Source organism: Onychostoma macrolepis, chromosome 01, assembly GCF_012432095.1.
Source record: "Onychostoma macrolepis isolate SWU-2019 chromosome 01, ASM1243209v1, whole genome shotgun sequence".
NCBI classification, from domain to species: domain Eukaryota; kingdom Metazoa; phylum Chordata; class Actinopteri; order Cypriniformes; family Cyprinidae; genus Onychostoma; species Onychostoma macrolepis.
Window position 1 is genome coordinate 4,891,402 of NC_081155.1, and position 17,748 is coordinate 4,909,149.

The 17,748-nt window shown below is 35.9% G+C and overlaps 1 protein-coding gene and 1 long non-coding RNA gene across 2 annotated transcripts; one reads left to right on the plus strand and one right to left on the minus strand.

Moving 5' to 3' along the window:
* Positions 1-4,598: 4,598 nt before the first annotated feature.
* On the minus strand, positions 4,599-9,087 carry LOC131537528 (uncharacterized). The gene is made up of 6 exons (XR_009270309.1): positions 7,231-9,087; positions 7,043-7,142; positions 6,121-6,243; positions 5,188-5,275; positions 4,969-5,088; positions 4,599-4,841 (listed from the first exon to the last, which is right to left on the minus strand). It is a non-coding gene; the product is annotated as an uncharacterized LOC131537528 (long non-coding RNA).
* A 2,260-nt stretch (positions 9,088-11,347) lies between these two features.
* On the plus strand, positions 11,348-14,843 carry LOC131537476 (caspase b-like). The gene is made up of 3 exons (XM_058770950.1): positions 11,348-11,488; positions 14,064-14,331; positions 14,419-14,843. The coding sequence occupies exons 2-3, from the start codon at positions 14,073-14,075 to the stop codon at positions 14,580-14,582; spliced, it is 423 nt and encodes a 140-aa protein (XP_058626933.1). The 5' UTR covers positions 11,348-11,488; positions 14,064-14,072; the 3' UTR covers positions 14,583-14,843.
* The last annotated feature ends 2,905 nt before the right edge of the window (positions 14,844-17,748 follow it).

Below are 17,748 nucleotides of genomic sequence, written 5' to 3' on the forward strand. Positions count from 1 at the left end.
CCACTCAGCATTGTTCTTGTGATACTGTCTTTGTAATTTGCAGCTTGTTACAGTCCATTTGGGTTTGTATTGTGGAAGTTGTAGTAACAAAATCCCCCGAGATGATATTGGGCACACTCATGTGCACTGGTATCTTGGTCCTTGTCAAAAGTGGAGAACATCTGCACATTGTGAGGTCACCAGCATAGAAGAGAAGCATCACTGAGGACAATAACTCAGTGGAACTGAGAGAGGACAGTTCACAACAGTACCATGTCGCATGTGTGCATCTTTCTCTGCTTGTAAATAAGGTGCAGCACATACATGTTCTACATCAGAACACCGGCTCCTGTGTCAGCAGAACCACGTGCATGTGTTGCTGAGACTGACACGGAAGAGAAGAAACTGTTGAATAAAGTAATTATTTTTGTTTTCTTTGCACACAAAAAGTATTCTCGTAACTTCATAAAATTGCAGTTAAACCACTGATGTCACATGGGCAATTTTAATGATGTCTTTACTACCTTTCTGGGCCTTGAACATGGTAGTTGTGTTGCTGTCTATGGATTTCATCAAAAATATCTTAATTTGTATACCGAAGATGTCAGCCAAGAGCAAAGAAATAAACCACATTGGACCTTATCTGAGCCACAAAATCTTCATATATTATTTATAGAGTCCTCTCAGCTTGTCTAAGCTTGTTAACAAGCAAAATCTGTGTGTGGTGGCTCTAGATGCCTTGACCCCAGCCTCAATCCATTCCTTGTGAAGTTTGCCCAAATTAATCACGGAGCGCGAGATCATCCTGCGGCTCCAGAACCGCATCATCATGCTGTTCTTCGGCTCCGGGGAGTGTGACAAGTGCCAGGAGTTTGTACCAATGCTCAAAGACTTCTTCAAGAAGCTCACGGATGAGTTTTACGCGGAGCGATCGGCTCAGCTGGTCCTGCTGTACATCTCGCTGGACGACTCCGAGGAGCAGCAGGAGAAGTTCTTGAAGGAGCTGCCCAAACTGTTCCTGGCCTATGAGGACCCCTACAGGCAGTACGTACAATTTTTGTTCGGAAAAGCGTACTAAAAATTAGAGTATGAAAAATTCTTATACAGTTGTTCAGCAAACTTTAATGGGGTCTGCAAGATGACTTTAATTTGCTCAAAAGATGCTTTAAAAGAAAAATTAAGAAATAGAATTCCCACCCATTTTTTTTAATAGTAGTGTTCCGCATGCAAATATTATGTACTGTACTTACTACAGTAATTCAAATAACTGGGTAGTTTTTGTTAATCAGGGTTGCTGCAGGATTTTTAAGATCAAATTTAAGACCTTTTTTTAAGACCTGCACAAATAATATTAATACCATATGTGACCCTGAACCTTAAATCGCTTGGGTATATTTGTAGCAATAGCCAACAATACATTGTATGGGTCAGAATTATAAATTTTACTTTTATGCCAAAAATCATTAGGACATTAAGTAAAGATCATGTTCCATGAAGATATTTTGTAAATTTATTACCGTTAAATGTATAAAAACTTAAGTTTTGATTAGTAATATGCATTGCTAAGAACTTCATTTGGACAACTTTAAAGGCGATTTTCTCAATATTTAGATATTTTTGCACCCTCAGATTCCAGATTTTCAAATAGTTGTATCCCGGCCAAATATTGTCCGATCCTAACAAACCGTACATCAATGGAAAGCTTATTTATTCAGCTTTCAGATGATGTATAAATCTAAATTTCGAAAAAGTTTACACTTAAGCAGGGTATTGGCAATGTCTATGGTAAACTATTAAACTGTAAAATGACTGTAAAAAGCATGATTTAAAGTTCAGTTACATGTTATCACAAAAACAAAAAATTTTAGACAATTATACACTTCAGCCTTTAAACCATTTTTAAGAAAATGGATGAGTCAAAAGTATTAATTTAATTTAATTATTATATTAATTTAAACAATTATTATCAATAAATTATCATATTAATTAAATAACATGCAAACACATTTTACTGTTTAGATTTTTATAATGAATTATCTTCTTATCGATCCACCAGTTCACATTTACAGCTCTGCGTGTTTGCAGGGTAAAAACATGGGTTGATTTTCGTATTGGTCTGAACAAAAACAACTCAATGTTCCTGCAATACCGGAGGCTGCAGCTCTAGGACCCTATTTTTTGGGACAGCACCATCTAGCCAATTCTACTCCAACGGAGGAGACCTGATTCAAACATCAAACAAACATATGCAAAGACTAGATCCATGAAAACTATTCATTTTTTTATCTTTCCATCTTATTTTTAATGTAAGAGTTAGCGTGAACTTGAGTGTTCGAGGGGGTGTCAGCAATCTCCATTTAGCCTATTTAGCTGTGCAAAACAGTTCATTGTGCTGCTGGATGTTGTAAATTAGTATTTGTATTCAACTTATTTTACATTTATTAAAGTACTAATAATCACACTAATTTGTACCGCAATTGTTTTACCGTTTACTGCACTTTAAGTGGGTCACACATCAGACGTGAAGCGCTGCGGTTAATGAACTGAAGTCTCTTTCTTTCCAAGAAAACTGAATTTAAAACCAGAATATATATAGAATATATTGAAATAAATTAGGTTAAATATTTCAAGAGGGTTACCAACAGGTATGTTTAGGTTTAGGAGTTGGTTAGGACAATAATTAAGTGTATACAATTAAACAACTAATTCCTTAATAATAATAATATACAGAATTGAATAGAAAGTGCTATAAAATAGTATGAGCAACTAGTACATACATACAAAAATAAATAAACAAAATAAAATAATAATAATAAAACAAATAAAAAAAAATCTAGGGTCACAGAAATGCGGTCCTGAAACCCTACCCACAACAACAGCCTAATTAAAAATGCACATTCATTCTCTGCCAGCAGGAGGCGCTTTGGAACTGTTTCCCCGGTAATGCTGTACACAAAGCAGCGCAGCACCTGATTTTGAAATGTGCAGAGCTCATGTATACTTTTTTTCTGGTCTGTACCCAAATTTAAGACCTCTTGAAATCATAATTAAGACTTCCTTGTACAATTTAAGACTTTTTATGACCTTAAATTTGATACAAGTAAATTTAAGACTTTTTAAGGACCAGCAGGAACCCTGTTAATATAGCTTTTATTTGTATGTTTTCCGTTTTCATTTTAATCTTAGTTACATTTTTAGTAAATGCTTTTGTAAGATTTCTTATTTTTTCTTGTATAAAAACTAGGGGTGTCAACGTTAACGCATGCGATTAATCAAAAAAGTTTAACACGTTAATATTTTTTTAATGCAAATTAATCGTTTGATAAGGTTTGACCCCAACTTCTTGCCACCATCGCAGCGTGGAAGGTTATCTATCATTGTAGATAACCTTCCATGAGGGTACAGCAACAGTGTTACCAGGGTAACGGCACAAGTAGGCTATTTTGAACATACAGTTGCGGGAAAAATTACAGAGCCATGGGTTGTGGTTTTTTGGGCTACTTTTATAATGTAACGCAGCCGCCCAAGGTGTATATAGACAAATAAAAATTAAAATAGATCCTTTTACTAATGTTTATTATACTTGGAATGTATCCCTGGCCACTTAAGAATGGAGAGGCCTGAGTTTCAGCCAGAGTACATGTTAAGGCTTTTACACAGCAGAAATAAACATGACAACAGCCACTATAGATTATATAAGATAATAAACACACGATTACAATAGGATATTTGTATGTGATTGTCTTGAGACTAATGTGTACATCTGAAATGCTAATTTGTGCAGTGATATAAAAGGCTATAAATAGCATATTTTAACAACAGTAAACGACCAAATTCCACATGTGATCGTAAAAGGAAGTTATTACAAACACTCGATGGTGGTTTGAAGTGAGTTCTTTGAAGTGAGTGTTTTGTTGTATTTATTTAGAAATACTTTTGATAATAGTTGGGTAAATGTATACTGGGATTGAAGCGATGTGGCTTTGTAAACGTTTTATTGCCAGTAAAAGGCTGATAATGGCTGAATAAAAACAAAAGAATAATAAGGATTATGTCTCATACCTGGCGGAAGTGTGAAAGATTCTGTTTCCTTAAACTAGTTTGTCATGCATTTCTTTATTTCAACACATTTACAGGTAAATCCTAGTATTTTAAACTTGCGATTAATCATGATTAATCACAGTCCATGACTGTGATTAACGCGATTAATTTTTTTAATCGATTTGACAGCTCTGATAAAAACACAGTGTCAATTTAACACTTAAAGTGTCAATTTTAACACTACTAAAGATCAAATATGGTCCCAATCTGTCTAGTGTTAAAAGTACACCGTTCATAGTGTTGAATTTTTATTGTTAATATAGCACCTTAGTGTAGAAAAATTATACTCCGAGTCTAAAGTGTTACACTTGCTATTGTTGTTCAAATTTTACACTCTAGTGTATTTAACACCCCTGGTATTGTTTTAATCATTTAAGTGTTATTAATAAAGTATTCTTTTCAGTACAAACAAAAAAATGTTATTGTATGGTGTTAATGTACAAGATTAGACATAAAATCAAGAGTCTTCAGACAGATGTATAAATTTTAACGTTTATTTAACAAATGGGCAACGTGGCAACTTTAAAGCATATATCAGATGTGTAGAGGTTAATTAGTCAGTCACATTCATTAAGTGTTGCACAGAAACATAAAATAGTTAATAAAACACAAAATCATTAAATTTACCTAGACATCAATAAATATGACAGGTAGATTTGACAGTTGTGTAGCATCCATGAATGCTGTTCCTCGTTGTCCCATCAGCGAGCAGGTATGGCTGTGTGGTCTCTTCTATGCAATCAAGGTGTTCTTATTAGTGCCTGCAGATCAATGACAAAAATAACACTCAAGGTCAACTCTCCAACTGATTTTATTTATATTAGTCTTTCATATACAACACATCTGGCAATATTTTGAGGCAGACAATAGGTAGTGACAGAAATGTACCTTTTTGAAGATCTTTTTCAGCTTGATAGGAGGACATTTTTCCAGGTTCCTTGCAGCCTTGTGGTGATGGTGGAATCAAATGAAGAAGAAGACAAATTGATGCAATATCGCTGTCCCATTCTAAATAATAGAAATGACAACTTCAGCAAAAAAATGCATGAGCACAGAACATAGATAAAGCATGAATATAGATAATCTTATTCTGAAATATAGTCTAACCTTAGACATCGGTTTCATCCTCCTTTACAGCTGATTCCGAGGTCAACTGGGTCCTTGAAGGTCTTGCGAGAAGCCAGGAACTTGGCCTCTTGAAAAGAAAAACAAAAACAAAAAACAATTAATGACAACAATATATCTCTCAGGAACCATTCTGCTAAGTTGATTGTGTAGCGACACAGTGGCTCTGTTCACACCTGGCATTAGCACACATCTCGGGTGACGCATATGGCCACATTCTTTTATTACAGGGTTAGTTCAAAAATGAAAATTTCATCATTGTTTACTTAGCCAAGACTTTTGTTATCTTTGAAACACAACTGAAGATATTGTAATAGAATATAAGATTTCTGTCCCTTGAATGGCGGTCCAGGCAACTACCACTTTGATACTTCATAAACTTCATAAAGAGATCAAATCCATAAAGAGAACTAATCCATACGTATCATGTGGTTTAGTCCAAATTTTATGTTTATGTTCCCTGATCAATGTTTAAATGTGGGGGAAAAAATTAAAAATTAAATCTGTTCATTGTAAAGCGATCGAGTCTCTTCAGAAAATTGGATCGATTCATTTGGATTAGTTTTATGATCTCTTTATGAACTTCTTGAAGTATCAAAGTGGTAGTTGTGTAGATTGTCGATGGAAGGACATTTTCTCATTTAAAATATCTTCATTTGTGTTTTGAAAATGAATGCAAGTCTTGCAGGTTTGGAATGACAGATAGTGAGAAATGATGACAATTTTTCATTTTTGGGTCAACTAACCATTTATCTTTTTGCAGTTTGATATCTTAAATTAATAATTAGTAAATTCCAGGTGTGAACATAAGCTGATATTGTGTGCATGCCCAGTTAAACTTAAATTTTTCATATTCATTTGTGCGTTTTAAATTTGTACTGCACATAGAATAACATATAAATGACACAGACTCACAATTCTGGCTTCATCTTCAGCACTGAAGGGCTTCCATCACTCACTCAGCGTCATCAGACTCACAGTTTGCAATCTTATGAGAGGAGCTTCCTTCACTTGACTCTGCAGAAGTCTGGGCCAATTCTATTGAAAAAGAATAATAAAACACTTATTTCAGTCATTTAAATTTACATTAGGACTGTAAATATGGTAAAATTATTGTGATTACCCCTAATTTTGAGTATGCTGAGAACTGTCTATAAAATGGGTGTCAAATTGTAAACTTATTTTTATTTACATCCTTCATTCTAGGGTCAATTAAATGAAACATTGTGCAATATTCACATGGAGGCCTGGAACAATTTAAGTATTTATTTAATCTGATTATTAAATATATTTGTATAATTTTAATGAGTAACATAATAAGGCATCTTAAAATGAAAAGTGTACTACATTAGAATAAATTAACACGTGTTAAGAATTTATATTACTGTTCATTTATTATTTATAATGTGAAAAGAAAATACAGATAGATTCAGACATATTTCTCCATTAAAACTTTGTATATCTGGAAATATTTAGAACATGCCATATGAATTGATAAACACTGGTTTCAAGCTACCTGTGTGCTATGCCTGTGTGCACTGAAGGAAATTGAAAGACTGACGGATTTACAGTTTAACGTACTTTTAACTCACTTTCACGATGCTTGGATAAACGTAACTGTCATTAGAAAAACTTGATGGCAGCGCGTTTGTGTCTTGACGCAGATATGAGAGACATGATATTCAGTGCTGAGAACAAGCAGCGTACAGATCATGCAGTTCATGCTTAAGGGCGAATGTAACTTTTTTAATGTTTAACAGTCCCACTATTACCGTTTCAAAGCATGGAAACAGTGCAATGCCCCACTCACTGCTTTCAAAAACAAATATAAATGTACCATTTGATGAATTCTCTCATCTGAGTAGAAAACCGTCCAAATGTGGCTGCTTCAGACTCGTAGTAAAACCAGGCCTCGGTGGGAATAGAGACGAGAGGATCTGTCAACAAAACAAAATGAAAGAAGCTAAAAGCATATATAACATAAATTGTAAGCACATTCCAAAAAGTTATTTTACACATAATCACCTTTTTTTCAGGAAACTTTTACACTCTTCTGTAGGCTAACGTTACATCTCTGCACCTACGAACTTAACACCGTAAACCTGACAAAAACTGTACTAAAATAAATGTGCTCATCACCAATCATATTTTGAGTAAAATTAAAAAAAAACTTAAAAAAAAAACTACCACTGTAAAATCAGCAGTGTAATATTTGCAGTGTAATATTTGCAATGGGACAGTCACAAACCTCCCGGTTTTCATCCAAAATATCTTAAATTGTGTTCCGAAAACAAACAAAGCTTTTACAGGTTTGGAACAACATGGGGGTAAGTGATTAATGACAAAATTTTAATTTTGGGGTGGAGTAAACCTTGCAAACAGGCCTGCGGTGGCCCTTTATGGGCCCACTTATGGCTAGCCTAAGGGCTCCCAGCGGGCTGCCAGTGCAGGGCCCCTGAGAATTTGCTCATTGGCAAAACGTTGGCCCTTCAGTGCTGGCCCTGCACAGGCAGCCCTCACTTAGCCCCCAGGAAGCCCTCACTAGGCCCACGCACTATTAATCTACAACAATACAACTGGTTTACTATAAATACATTCCAGCTACTATAACTTAAGTCTTTGGGAAAAACAGTTATTATACATCTGAAATGGATGCAGTCACCACATAACTAATGTCTGTATCATCAAAAATGCAAAGCATGCAATGACTGTTGCAACTTTAACATTTGAAAGGATACTATGGCAAAGTTATTGCTTTCCTTATTCAAACAGATTATTATTTTTTTTATTTTTATAACTATATGATTAACCTGAAGAATGAAAGCTGTATCATACACTTGGAAAATTATGAGCTATATTACTGTTTATCGACACTAGGGGTGTGACAAAACACTTAGCTCACGAGATGAGACAAAATACAAATACTCAAAATACTTGGTTCACTAGAAAGAGACAATATTTTAATACAATGACAAAATATTTGTCTTTTAATTACAAAAAGTAAAACAGTGCAGTTATATTTAGAAATATTTTAACTAATCTAGGGCTGTAACTAAGTAATCTACTGTACTGATTATTTTGACAACTGAGTAATCTGATATTTTTTGTAACACAAACAGACCTAAGTGAAAACCAGGCTTTAGTATGACTATTTATATATAAGCTAACAATAAGGCAATAATAATTGGCTCAAATAAAATATCAAAACCAAGTAATTACATGGTTTTATTGAACAACACTGTTAAAATACATAATGTAATATGCCATAATATTCACATACTTAAATAAATGATGTATTATATATATATATATATATATATATATATATATATATATCGGTCGACCACTATACTAGAGTGTAACTATTATATTTTAGGAGCTGATACTGGCATTAGTTAGTAGGGCTGAGTGAATATGGAGACAAAAGCCAGCAAGTGTGGTCAGTTAATTAATAAGCTAACTGATACTGCTGGAACAATTCAGGTACAAAATTATCCTGTTCAGGGAAGCAGTGTCATTCGAAACCATCAGTATACATTTACTTCACATAGTGAAAAAAGAGAAATGGTCATGTCATTTAATTTCAAGTTTTTGTTGGTCTAAAGGACAATGTTGGATTCCGGTTTAACCTGTTTGTCAAAATACAAATAACACAGGTGTCAGCTTTTAAGCAACTAAGCGCCAGTGGGCGGGGCCTATGGTGTGATGATGTACAATGATTTGCCCATGTCTTGCTCTAGACTCAATCATGTTTGCTCTCATGAGCTTATATAGTGAACAGGAATGTGATGAACTCAACAGAAATATTCAAGGACTTTAAAACAGTCACTTGAATGACAACTCACTAACTCGTTTCACTGGTCCTAGGTGTTACTCATTACCTCTTTAAAAGTACAACTATAAACACATTTCTTAATATATAAATACATTTCTTAATATATATACAGGTGCTGGTCATATAATTAGAATATCAAAAAGTTGATTTATTTCACTAATTCCATTCAAAAAGTGAAACTTGTATATTATATTCATTCATTACACACAGACTGATATATTTCAAATGTTTATTTCTTTTAATTTTGATGATTAGAGCTTACAGCTCATGAAAGTCAAAAATCAGTATCTCAAAATATTAGAATATTTACATTTGAGTTTGAATAAATGACCATCCCTACAGTATAAATTCTGGGTATCTCTTGTTCTTTCAAACCACAATAATGGGGAAGACTGCTGACTTGGCAATGATCCAGAAAACGAACATTGACACCCTCCACAAAGAGGGTAAGTCACAGAAGGTCATTACTGAAAGGTGTGGCTGTTTACAGAGTGCTGTATCAAAGCATATTAAATGCAAAGTTGACTGGAAGGAAGAATTTGGGTAGGAAAAGGTGCACAAGCAACAGGGATGACCGCAAGCTTGAGAATACAGTCAAGCAAAGCCGATTCAAACACTTGGGAGAGCTTCACAAGGAGAGAACTGAAGCTGGAGTCAGTGCATCAAGAGTCACCACGCTCAGACGTCTTCAGGAAAAGGGCTACCAAGCCACTTCTGAACCAGAGACAACATCAGAAGCATCTTACCTGGGCTGTGGAGAAAAAGAACTGGACTGTTGCTCAGTGGTCCAAAGTCCTCTTTTCAGATGAAAGTAAATTTTACATTTCATTTGGAAATCAAGGTCCCAGAGTCTGAAGGAAGAGTGGAGAGGCACAGAATCCATGTTGCTTGAAGTCCAGTGTGAAGTTTCCACAGTCAGTGATGATTTGGGCTGCCATGTCATCTGCTGGTGTTGGTCCACTGTGTTTTCTGATGTCCACAGTTAACGCAGCCATCTACCAGGAAATTTTAGAGCACTTCATGCTTCCTTCTGTTGACAAGCTTTATGGAGATGCTGATTTCATTTTCCAGCAGGACTTGGCACCTGCACACACTGCCAAAGGTACCAAAAGCTGGTTCAATGACCATAGTGTTACTGTGCTTGATTGGCCAGCAAACTCACCTGACCTGAACAGTATTGTCAAGAGAAAGATGAGAGACACCAGACCCAACAATGCAGATGAGCTGAAGGCCACTATCAGATAAACCTATCATCAAAATTAAAAGAAATAAACATTTGAAATATATCAGTCTGTGTGTAATGAATGAATATAATATACAAGTTTCACTTTTTGAATGGAATTAGTGAAATAAATCAACTTTTTGATATTCTAATTATATGACCAGCACCTGTATATATATATTGTGACGGATCAGTGGCCCTCCCCCTCATCATCATCACCACCCCGTCCCTTATTCGCCGCCCTTCACCAGGCTCCCGACTGGAGTGGGTGGATGAGAGGAGGGGCGTGGGATCAACGCGGCTGGCGGCGTGTGATGAGGCACAGCTGGACTGAATGAAGCCTCATCACCGCCGCTGTTAAATGCCCAGCGCGCCTCTCCTCGAGAGACCGGTCTCTTCCCCCGTGCATGCACGCTGGTGTCCTCGTGGGTCCAGGAAGGGTGCGTAGAGGGACATCGCGCCACCGGAGACGTGAGCTGCCGAACCCGCGGTCCGGACGAAAGCCGCACCCGTATTACGGCCGTCGGACCAGGATGTCGGGCCGTACAAGTCCTGCCAAAGGCCGTGGACGACGTGTAAGAGCCGCCGCTATGATCAAGCCGCCGCCCTCGCGCCCCGGACCCGAGTGGGAGCGCGTGCGGCCGCCGGACTCCGCCCCTTCCCTGGACCCTTCCCCTTTTGGAACACTGCCCTCCTTCACGAGCCCCGCAGCACGACGAGGACACCAGACCCCCTGTTTATTTTGGACACTTCTTTCCCTGGACACTTTATTTTGTTAATAAAAGCCTCTCCGAGGCCCGACGCCACACCCACTGTGTCTGTCGTTGGCTCCTCCCGTCACAATATATATATATATATATATGTCATCCTTTCAGCCTCCCATTTCCACAAATTATCAGATACCACTATCACTGTAGAGAACATTAGAGACAAAAAAATAAACAACAATAAATCTGTCTAACAATAAATATCTTTAAAAAAAAAAAGTTAAAAAAACAGTGCATCCAAAAGGTTGATTAAAAACTTTTTTTTCTTCCTTCTTGGACAGATGTTGTTCACTTTTTTTTAGAAACAGGAAAGAAAAAAAAAAAAAAACAATGCAGCGAGCTGGAGGCATGTTTTTCCCATCTACAGGTAAAAAAAGGAAAAAACAACCTTTGTGCGAAAGTGAAACTGTTCGAAGCGAGAAAACAGGAAGTGAAGATTGCAACTTTACGTTCAACTTTGTAAGTACAACATTAACTTAATTTAACAAGTCTTTGGATATACGTTAGCTGTCACAAGGTCTCAGTGACTTCAAGTCTAATTATGCAAAGTGTCTGTGTGTGCGTGTGTGTGGATGTGCCTTTCATCTTTAACTACACGTCTGAAACCAACATACAAACCACATTCTTTATTCTGACGAATATTTGATCTGTAATTGAGATTTGAGGCAATTTTACCTCACTCTTCAGGGCTTGTTTTCCAAATAAATAACAAACTCAAAGGCAGTCATAGTCATCGATATCCAAGCATGTAGATCATATGGTTTGGTGATTAAGCTGCTATATATCTTTCCACATAGTATGAATCTTGAATCTTAACTTATATGTAGTATGCAAAAATACAGCTAGTTCAAAAGGAAATTGGAAAATAAGTAGCAATTCACCCTGATGCAATATGATGAAATATACATCTTAACCTGATGCTCCCTCTAATGAACGACTCAGGTATCACAGTCTTGATCTGTCATGCACAGCTAGGGTTGCCATGCTTGGTCAACTAAAAACATCTAAAGTAACTTCTGAATTAACTCTTTAGTGTTCAAAATGTTACAAAATAAACAATTTGATTCAATACATTTCATTCAATAAACTTCAATACAGTCAGTTTGGGAAATTCAATTCAAAAGGATTTGGTTCAACACATTCAATGCAAAAGACTCAATTCAAGATTCAACTCAGAACAGTTCAATTTTGAAGATTGATTCAGTACTCTCAGTTAAAAAAAACTGTACAAAAGAGTACAGTCCAATCACTTATATTCAAAAGAACCATGGATTCGAATTGATAGATTCACTGGGGAAAAAATGATTTGATTCCACAATTCTAGAAAACTCTGTGTAGTACAAAAGTATAAGGGGGAAAAAAATTGTTCTGTCTACAAAGATATTAGGCTACGCTGAGCAGTCTCTAGAAGAAGAAGAAGAAGAAGAAGAAACACTTGGTTATGGTTATGCAAAACTAGCAGACAATAAGTGTTTTCCTACCCCGTTCCAGGTCTCACAGCATTCCTCTCGCATGGGTTGCCTCGCCATCTTGCATCACCTTCTAATTGAAATGCATAGAAAACAATATTCTGCATATACAGGCAATAAGTTCACAAGCATATCAAATTCACTGTTCTACTTCAATATACAGCTAATGTTTGTCAGAATGCTAATCAGTGACATTTCCACTGTAATTCGACACTCCCGTCGATATTATGCTAAATAAATAAATAAATAAAACACATGATCATATTCACACAATATGAGCATATGAGACTCAAATACACGTTGTTGTTTAACCAACAAATTTATTTGAACTTATAATACACCAAAACTCATCAATATGGCATTGCTACTGAGCTTGCATTTTCTCTCACTGGAATATCAATAACCATTTGTAAAATGTGTGCTCACCAAAATCCAGAGAAATAACAGATGTAGGTACTTTATCCTCCTTTTTTCTTTCTTTTAACTCTTGCTCAAAGTTACGCTGCAGTTGATCTCGTAAATCTCACGCAGAGAGAAAATGCCAAAATGCAGAGACTTTTACTTAGACTTAACGTGATTGGACGATCACTGTGATGTCAATCATCTGAAATACATACATTTTAATTGGATTTTATCATTTTTGTCACACTATTTACAAAATTGTTATTAGTTTATTTCTTTAACAAGCTTAATTTGCTATACAGCGTTACACATGGTTGCATTTTAGCATCTTTTTTGTTTCCTTCGAGTCTCGAAATCATGTGCTGTAAACCACACGTGTATTTTTTTTTTACAGTAAGTCATGTCTAGTTAAGGTCATTTAATGCAAAAGGACCTCCAAATAAAAGGCTGAATGAGAAAAAAAAGTTAGCAATGGGTCAAGGCGAACTGTGCAGTTTGCCAAAAAGCATTGTCAGTTGCTGACGGTAGACTATGCTGAAAAAAGGATTTATTTATTTATTTAGGATAAAGTATTCCACACATTATCAGAGCTTTGTAGACAGATTATTGTAATTTTAAACATTATGAGACAAATAATTAATTATTATAAATAATGTTATTTATTATTGTATCATTCACAGGTTACATAATGAAAAATCCTGCCATATAGAATTTATGATATTTAAAAAAAAAAATAGTTACAATTTTAGTTATATTTAAACAAACAAATATTTAAAATGTAGCCCTGATTAAAAATTCATCCTATCCAGGTAACACTGGCAGATTGTGCAGAATTGTCTATGAACGACTCCTCAAAGCATACAGACATATCTGTGGAATATTTAGGAATAAATAAAATAATCAAATCTGTTCTGTTTTATCTTGTCAGGTGTTGAAATAATCAGCGTGAATGGGGCTTAATGGGTGTCTCTTATTTTGCCACACTGAAGGTGGCAACCCTACTCTCAGTCAATGAGGTTTATAAATGAAATTACAACATGCTGATTGCCCCGCTAGGACCACAAAAACAATTTAAACTCTGCAGGGTTTTATCCATTCATCCGGTTGAGTCTTTGGGCTGGCAATGAGGCTGATCAAGTTGTATTGTTATATTTTCCCCATAGTGAAACCAAATGGCTACAGTGATTCTTGACGCACTTCAGGAGCTACTGGATGCAGAGTTCAAAGAATTCAAATGGCACCTGTCAAATAGTGGGACACAAGACAACTATATTCCTCGTGGGCGGCTGGAAAACACTAATCGCCATGATGTTGTGGATCTCATGGTGCAGCAGTACAAAGTTTCAGACGCCGGGAAGATTGCAATCAGAGTGTTACGCAAAATTAAGCAAAATGATCTTGCTGATCAACTGAAGGGAAAACTTCAGGAAGGTACTTTTTGACACTTGTTTATCTACATCTATGAATTTTTGATCTAAACTGTTATGTATTTTGAGTTGATCTCTATGTTTCCATCAGTTTCAGAGGACGTTTCTGCCGAAGGTGGAGCTTCATCCGGTGCAGCGGCTGCAAACGCTTCAAAGACAGGAGTTACAGTGACCATCAGTTCTGCGAGTGGAGGAACTGTAAAGGCCCCTGTTCTTCAGGGTGGTGTTTATAACGGCCCAATGACCTTTAACTAATGCTCAAGGATCTTTTAGTTTTAGTCATATTTTAGGCATCTGAATTGTTTGTTTTTTAAAGCACCATTCACACCCAGAACGATAACTATAAAGATAACGATATTAGCGTCCACACCAGAACGATATTGTCTGTTTATTTTAAGCGCATGTGCTTTAAATTCTCAAGCTCGTTACAGCAGGATTGATTCTTTTTGGCTGTCAATGTTTTTTTTTTTTTTATTGTTCCTGAGCTGGAAAAAATCGTTCTGAAAGTGATTCCAATCATATCGTTTCTCTGTGCCCTTATCATTATAGCTGTACTCTGCTATTCTGTAATACTGAGAACGTTTTTTAGAACTATATCTGTATCGTTATCTTTATAGTTATCGTACTTGTGAATGGGCCTTTAGTCTAGTTTTAGCTTACAGTAGATATTCAAGGTTTAAGCATTCCTCTAAAATTTCCAAATTCGTTATATAGGCTATTCCAGGAGAAAACATATATTAAACTGGTAATATGAATGATTTGAGAATGCAAAACAGATTTAACTGCTGTGACACATAACATGTCTTCATCTCAAAATTAAATAAACCTACAAAGAAACAAGAACATGGTCCTCTTTTGAAATACCAATGGTTATATAATGTGCATTCTTTATAACAACTTGACAACACTTGATGGGCGAGTGCGGGCGGGTAGAGATGTGTGTGTGTGGGATGCAGGAGAATAAGGGTTCTGCTGCAGTCTTAGATCCACCCCAAATGCTCTCATTGGTTGAAACGCTCATCCCAAGCCAGTACCGATCAACATCCCACCCCTCCTGTTACCCAATTGTAACCCAGGTCACTAAAGAAATCCTGTAGATGTTAGAAAAAAAAAAAATGAAAAGACTAACACTCATGAATATATATAAGAGTTATTTTATGAATAGCTGTGAAGAGAAAATTAGAAAATGCATAATTAAAAACCATAAAACTCGTTTAGAAAAAATGATTCAATTTAATAAGATGAGGATGTTCTACTTTCAAATTCTATTGAATTTTATTTCATTTAATTATTTGGTTATTTATATATATATATATATATATATTTTTTTTTTTTTTTTCCTTTTTTTTTGGTAGAACAAGAGTGAAAAAAGGGTACTTCAAAGGGTTATCATTTGGAAGAATTGTATTCAAATTTACAATTATTCTCTACATTAAATAAGCAAATTAGAAACAATTTGAATAAATAGGTCAAAATAAATAGTATACATATATTAATAGAGTAAGGGTAATTTTATTAGCTTGAATCTAAATAGGTCACAAAAAAGAGAAACAATTAATAATAGTGATAAACTAAATAGGAAATATAAACTTATAAGGGTTATAAAAAGGTCACTTTCATTTGTTTGGAACGAGTCTTTACTGCTTTTGTAATTATTTTCTTTTGTTTTATGTGATGATGTTTTGAATTTCACTTTATTTTATTTTTTTATATATTTTGTTTTTTCCATTTTCTCAAATACATCTTACCTGTTTCTAACGCAGCTAGTGTTGTCACCATTTCCTTCTCCCTTTGTTGCTGACACAGTCTCTTGAGCGAGTCTTATCTTCTGGTCACTGGTCCGAAATCTAGAACGGTGCACTCCCTTCACCCTCATTTCTGTTTGAGAGTGAATGCATGCACTTCCGCCGCGACGCGGGTTACACAATGGTTTGTGAGCCAGTGAACAATGGACTTTCATGATAAAAAACTGCGTTAACGCCCAATAAAATAATTGTTGGCGATAATCAATTCATGCGTTAATGCGATAATAACGCGTTAACTTAACCAGTCCTAGAAAAAAAATGTTGTTAATTCAACCATTTATTCTTGTAATATCTGCAGGTTGCACCTTGCTGAATTCACCATCTACAGAAAAGAAACAACTTGTTAGTGTGCATGTGCAGACAATGATTTAAAGTGCCCCTTTAATACTATTTTAAAGGATCTTCATTATGTTTCAGAGGTCTCCTGCCATAGGTTAACATGCATCCAAAAAATAATAATAATAATACACACTACAGCATCAGCTCTTTTCTTACAGTGTCTGAAACCATTTGATCAAGGATTCAGTCTCTCTAAACCCCTCCTTTCTGAAAGCCTGCTCTGCTCTGATTGGCCGGATTCGTATGTCCTTTTTTTTCACAAAAATAATTCATTTGACAACACAAGATCAGTGAAATTCCCACGGATGAAGAGGAACTTGACTTGGCATTCGTTGCTCTTGTTGACAGACTACACACTCTTTACTCTTTACAAATGTGGTAATCATAGGCTGACAAGATGATAGCCCACCGCTAAATGCGAGCCGCAGCCATCACTGGGAAGTGCTTATGTTCCTCAAACAGAGTCACTAAAGGTCTGTGATCAGTCATCAAATTAAATGATCTTCCCCACAGATATTGAAATTTCTTAACTCCATAAATGACACTCAATGCTTCTTTCTCAATCTGTGAATATTTCTTTTCAGGAGACAAGGTACGGGAAGCATATGCAATAGGATGTTCCTCACCATTTAGCATCGTATGCTGCAGCACCTGCGCCAATTCCGTAAGCTGAAGCATCACATGTTAAAGTCAAAGATAACTGAGGATCATAGTGTACTAACACTTTGTCACTGATAAACAGGTCTTTGCACCTTGTTCTTTGTTTCCCCAATGCCGAACCACTTGCTCTTTCAACAGCCTATACAGTGGTGCAAGCACGGTGCTCTGGTTTGGTACAAAGCATCCATAATAATGTACCTGGCCTAAAAAGGCTCACAGTTCTTTCACATTCGAAGGTACTGGTGCATCTTGAATAGCCCTCACCTTGTCCTTTGTCGGATACACTCCTCTTCCATCTATCACATGACCCAGATATTCAATTCGTGTCTGCCCCCACTCACACTTACATTTTTTTTTACTCTTAATCCTGAGTCTTGTAGACTCTGTAGTAGAATCTTTGCTTATTTTAGCAAATCACCCAAATATACAAGAGCTTTCAGGTCTTTCATCAAATTTTCCATTATCCGCTGGAAAATAGAAGGAGCTGAACTAATGCCAAATGCCAGACGATTATAAACATAGAGTCCCTTGTGTGTATTAATTGTTATATATTTCTTTGAATCATCATCCAGCAAAACCTGTTGATATGCTTGAGCTAAATCGATCTTAGAAAACAC

Excerpts from the sequence above, each read along its gene's own strand:
- LOC131537476 (XM_058770950.1), top strand. The coding sequence starts at position 14,073 with ATGGCTACAGTGATTCTTGACGCACTTCAGGAGCTACTGGATGCAGAG. Across the intron at positions 14,332-14,418 it reads GAAGGGAAAACTTCAGGAAG|TTTCAGAGGACGTTTCTGCC; the intron begins GTACTTTTTGAC and ends TGTTTCCATCAG.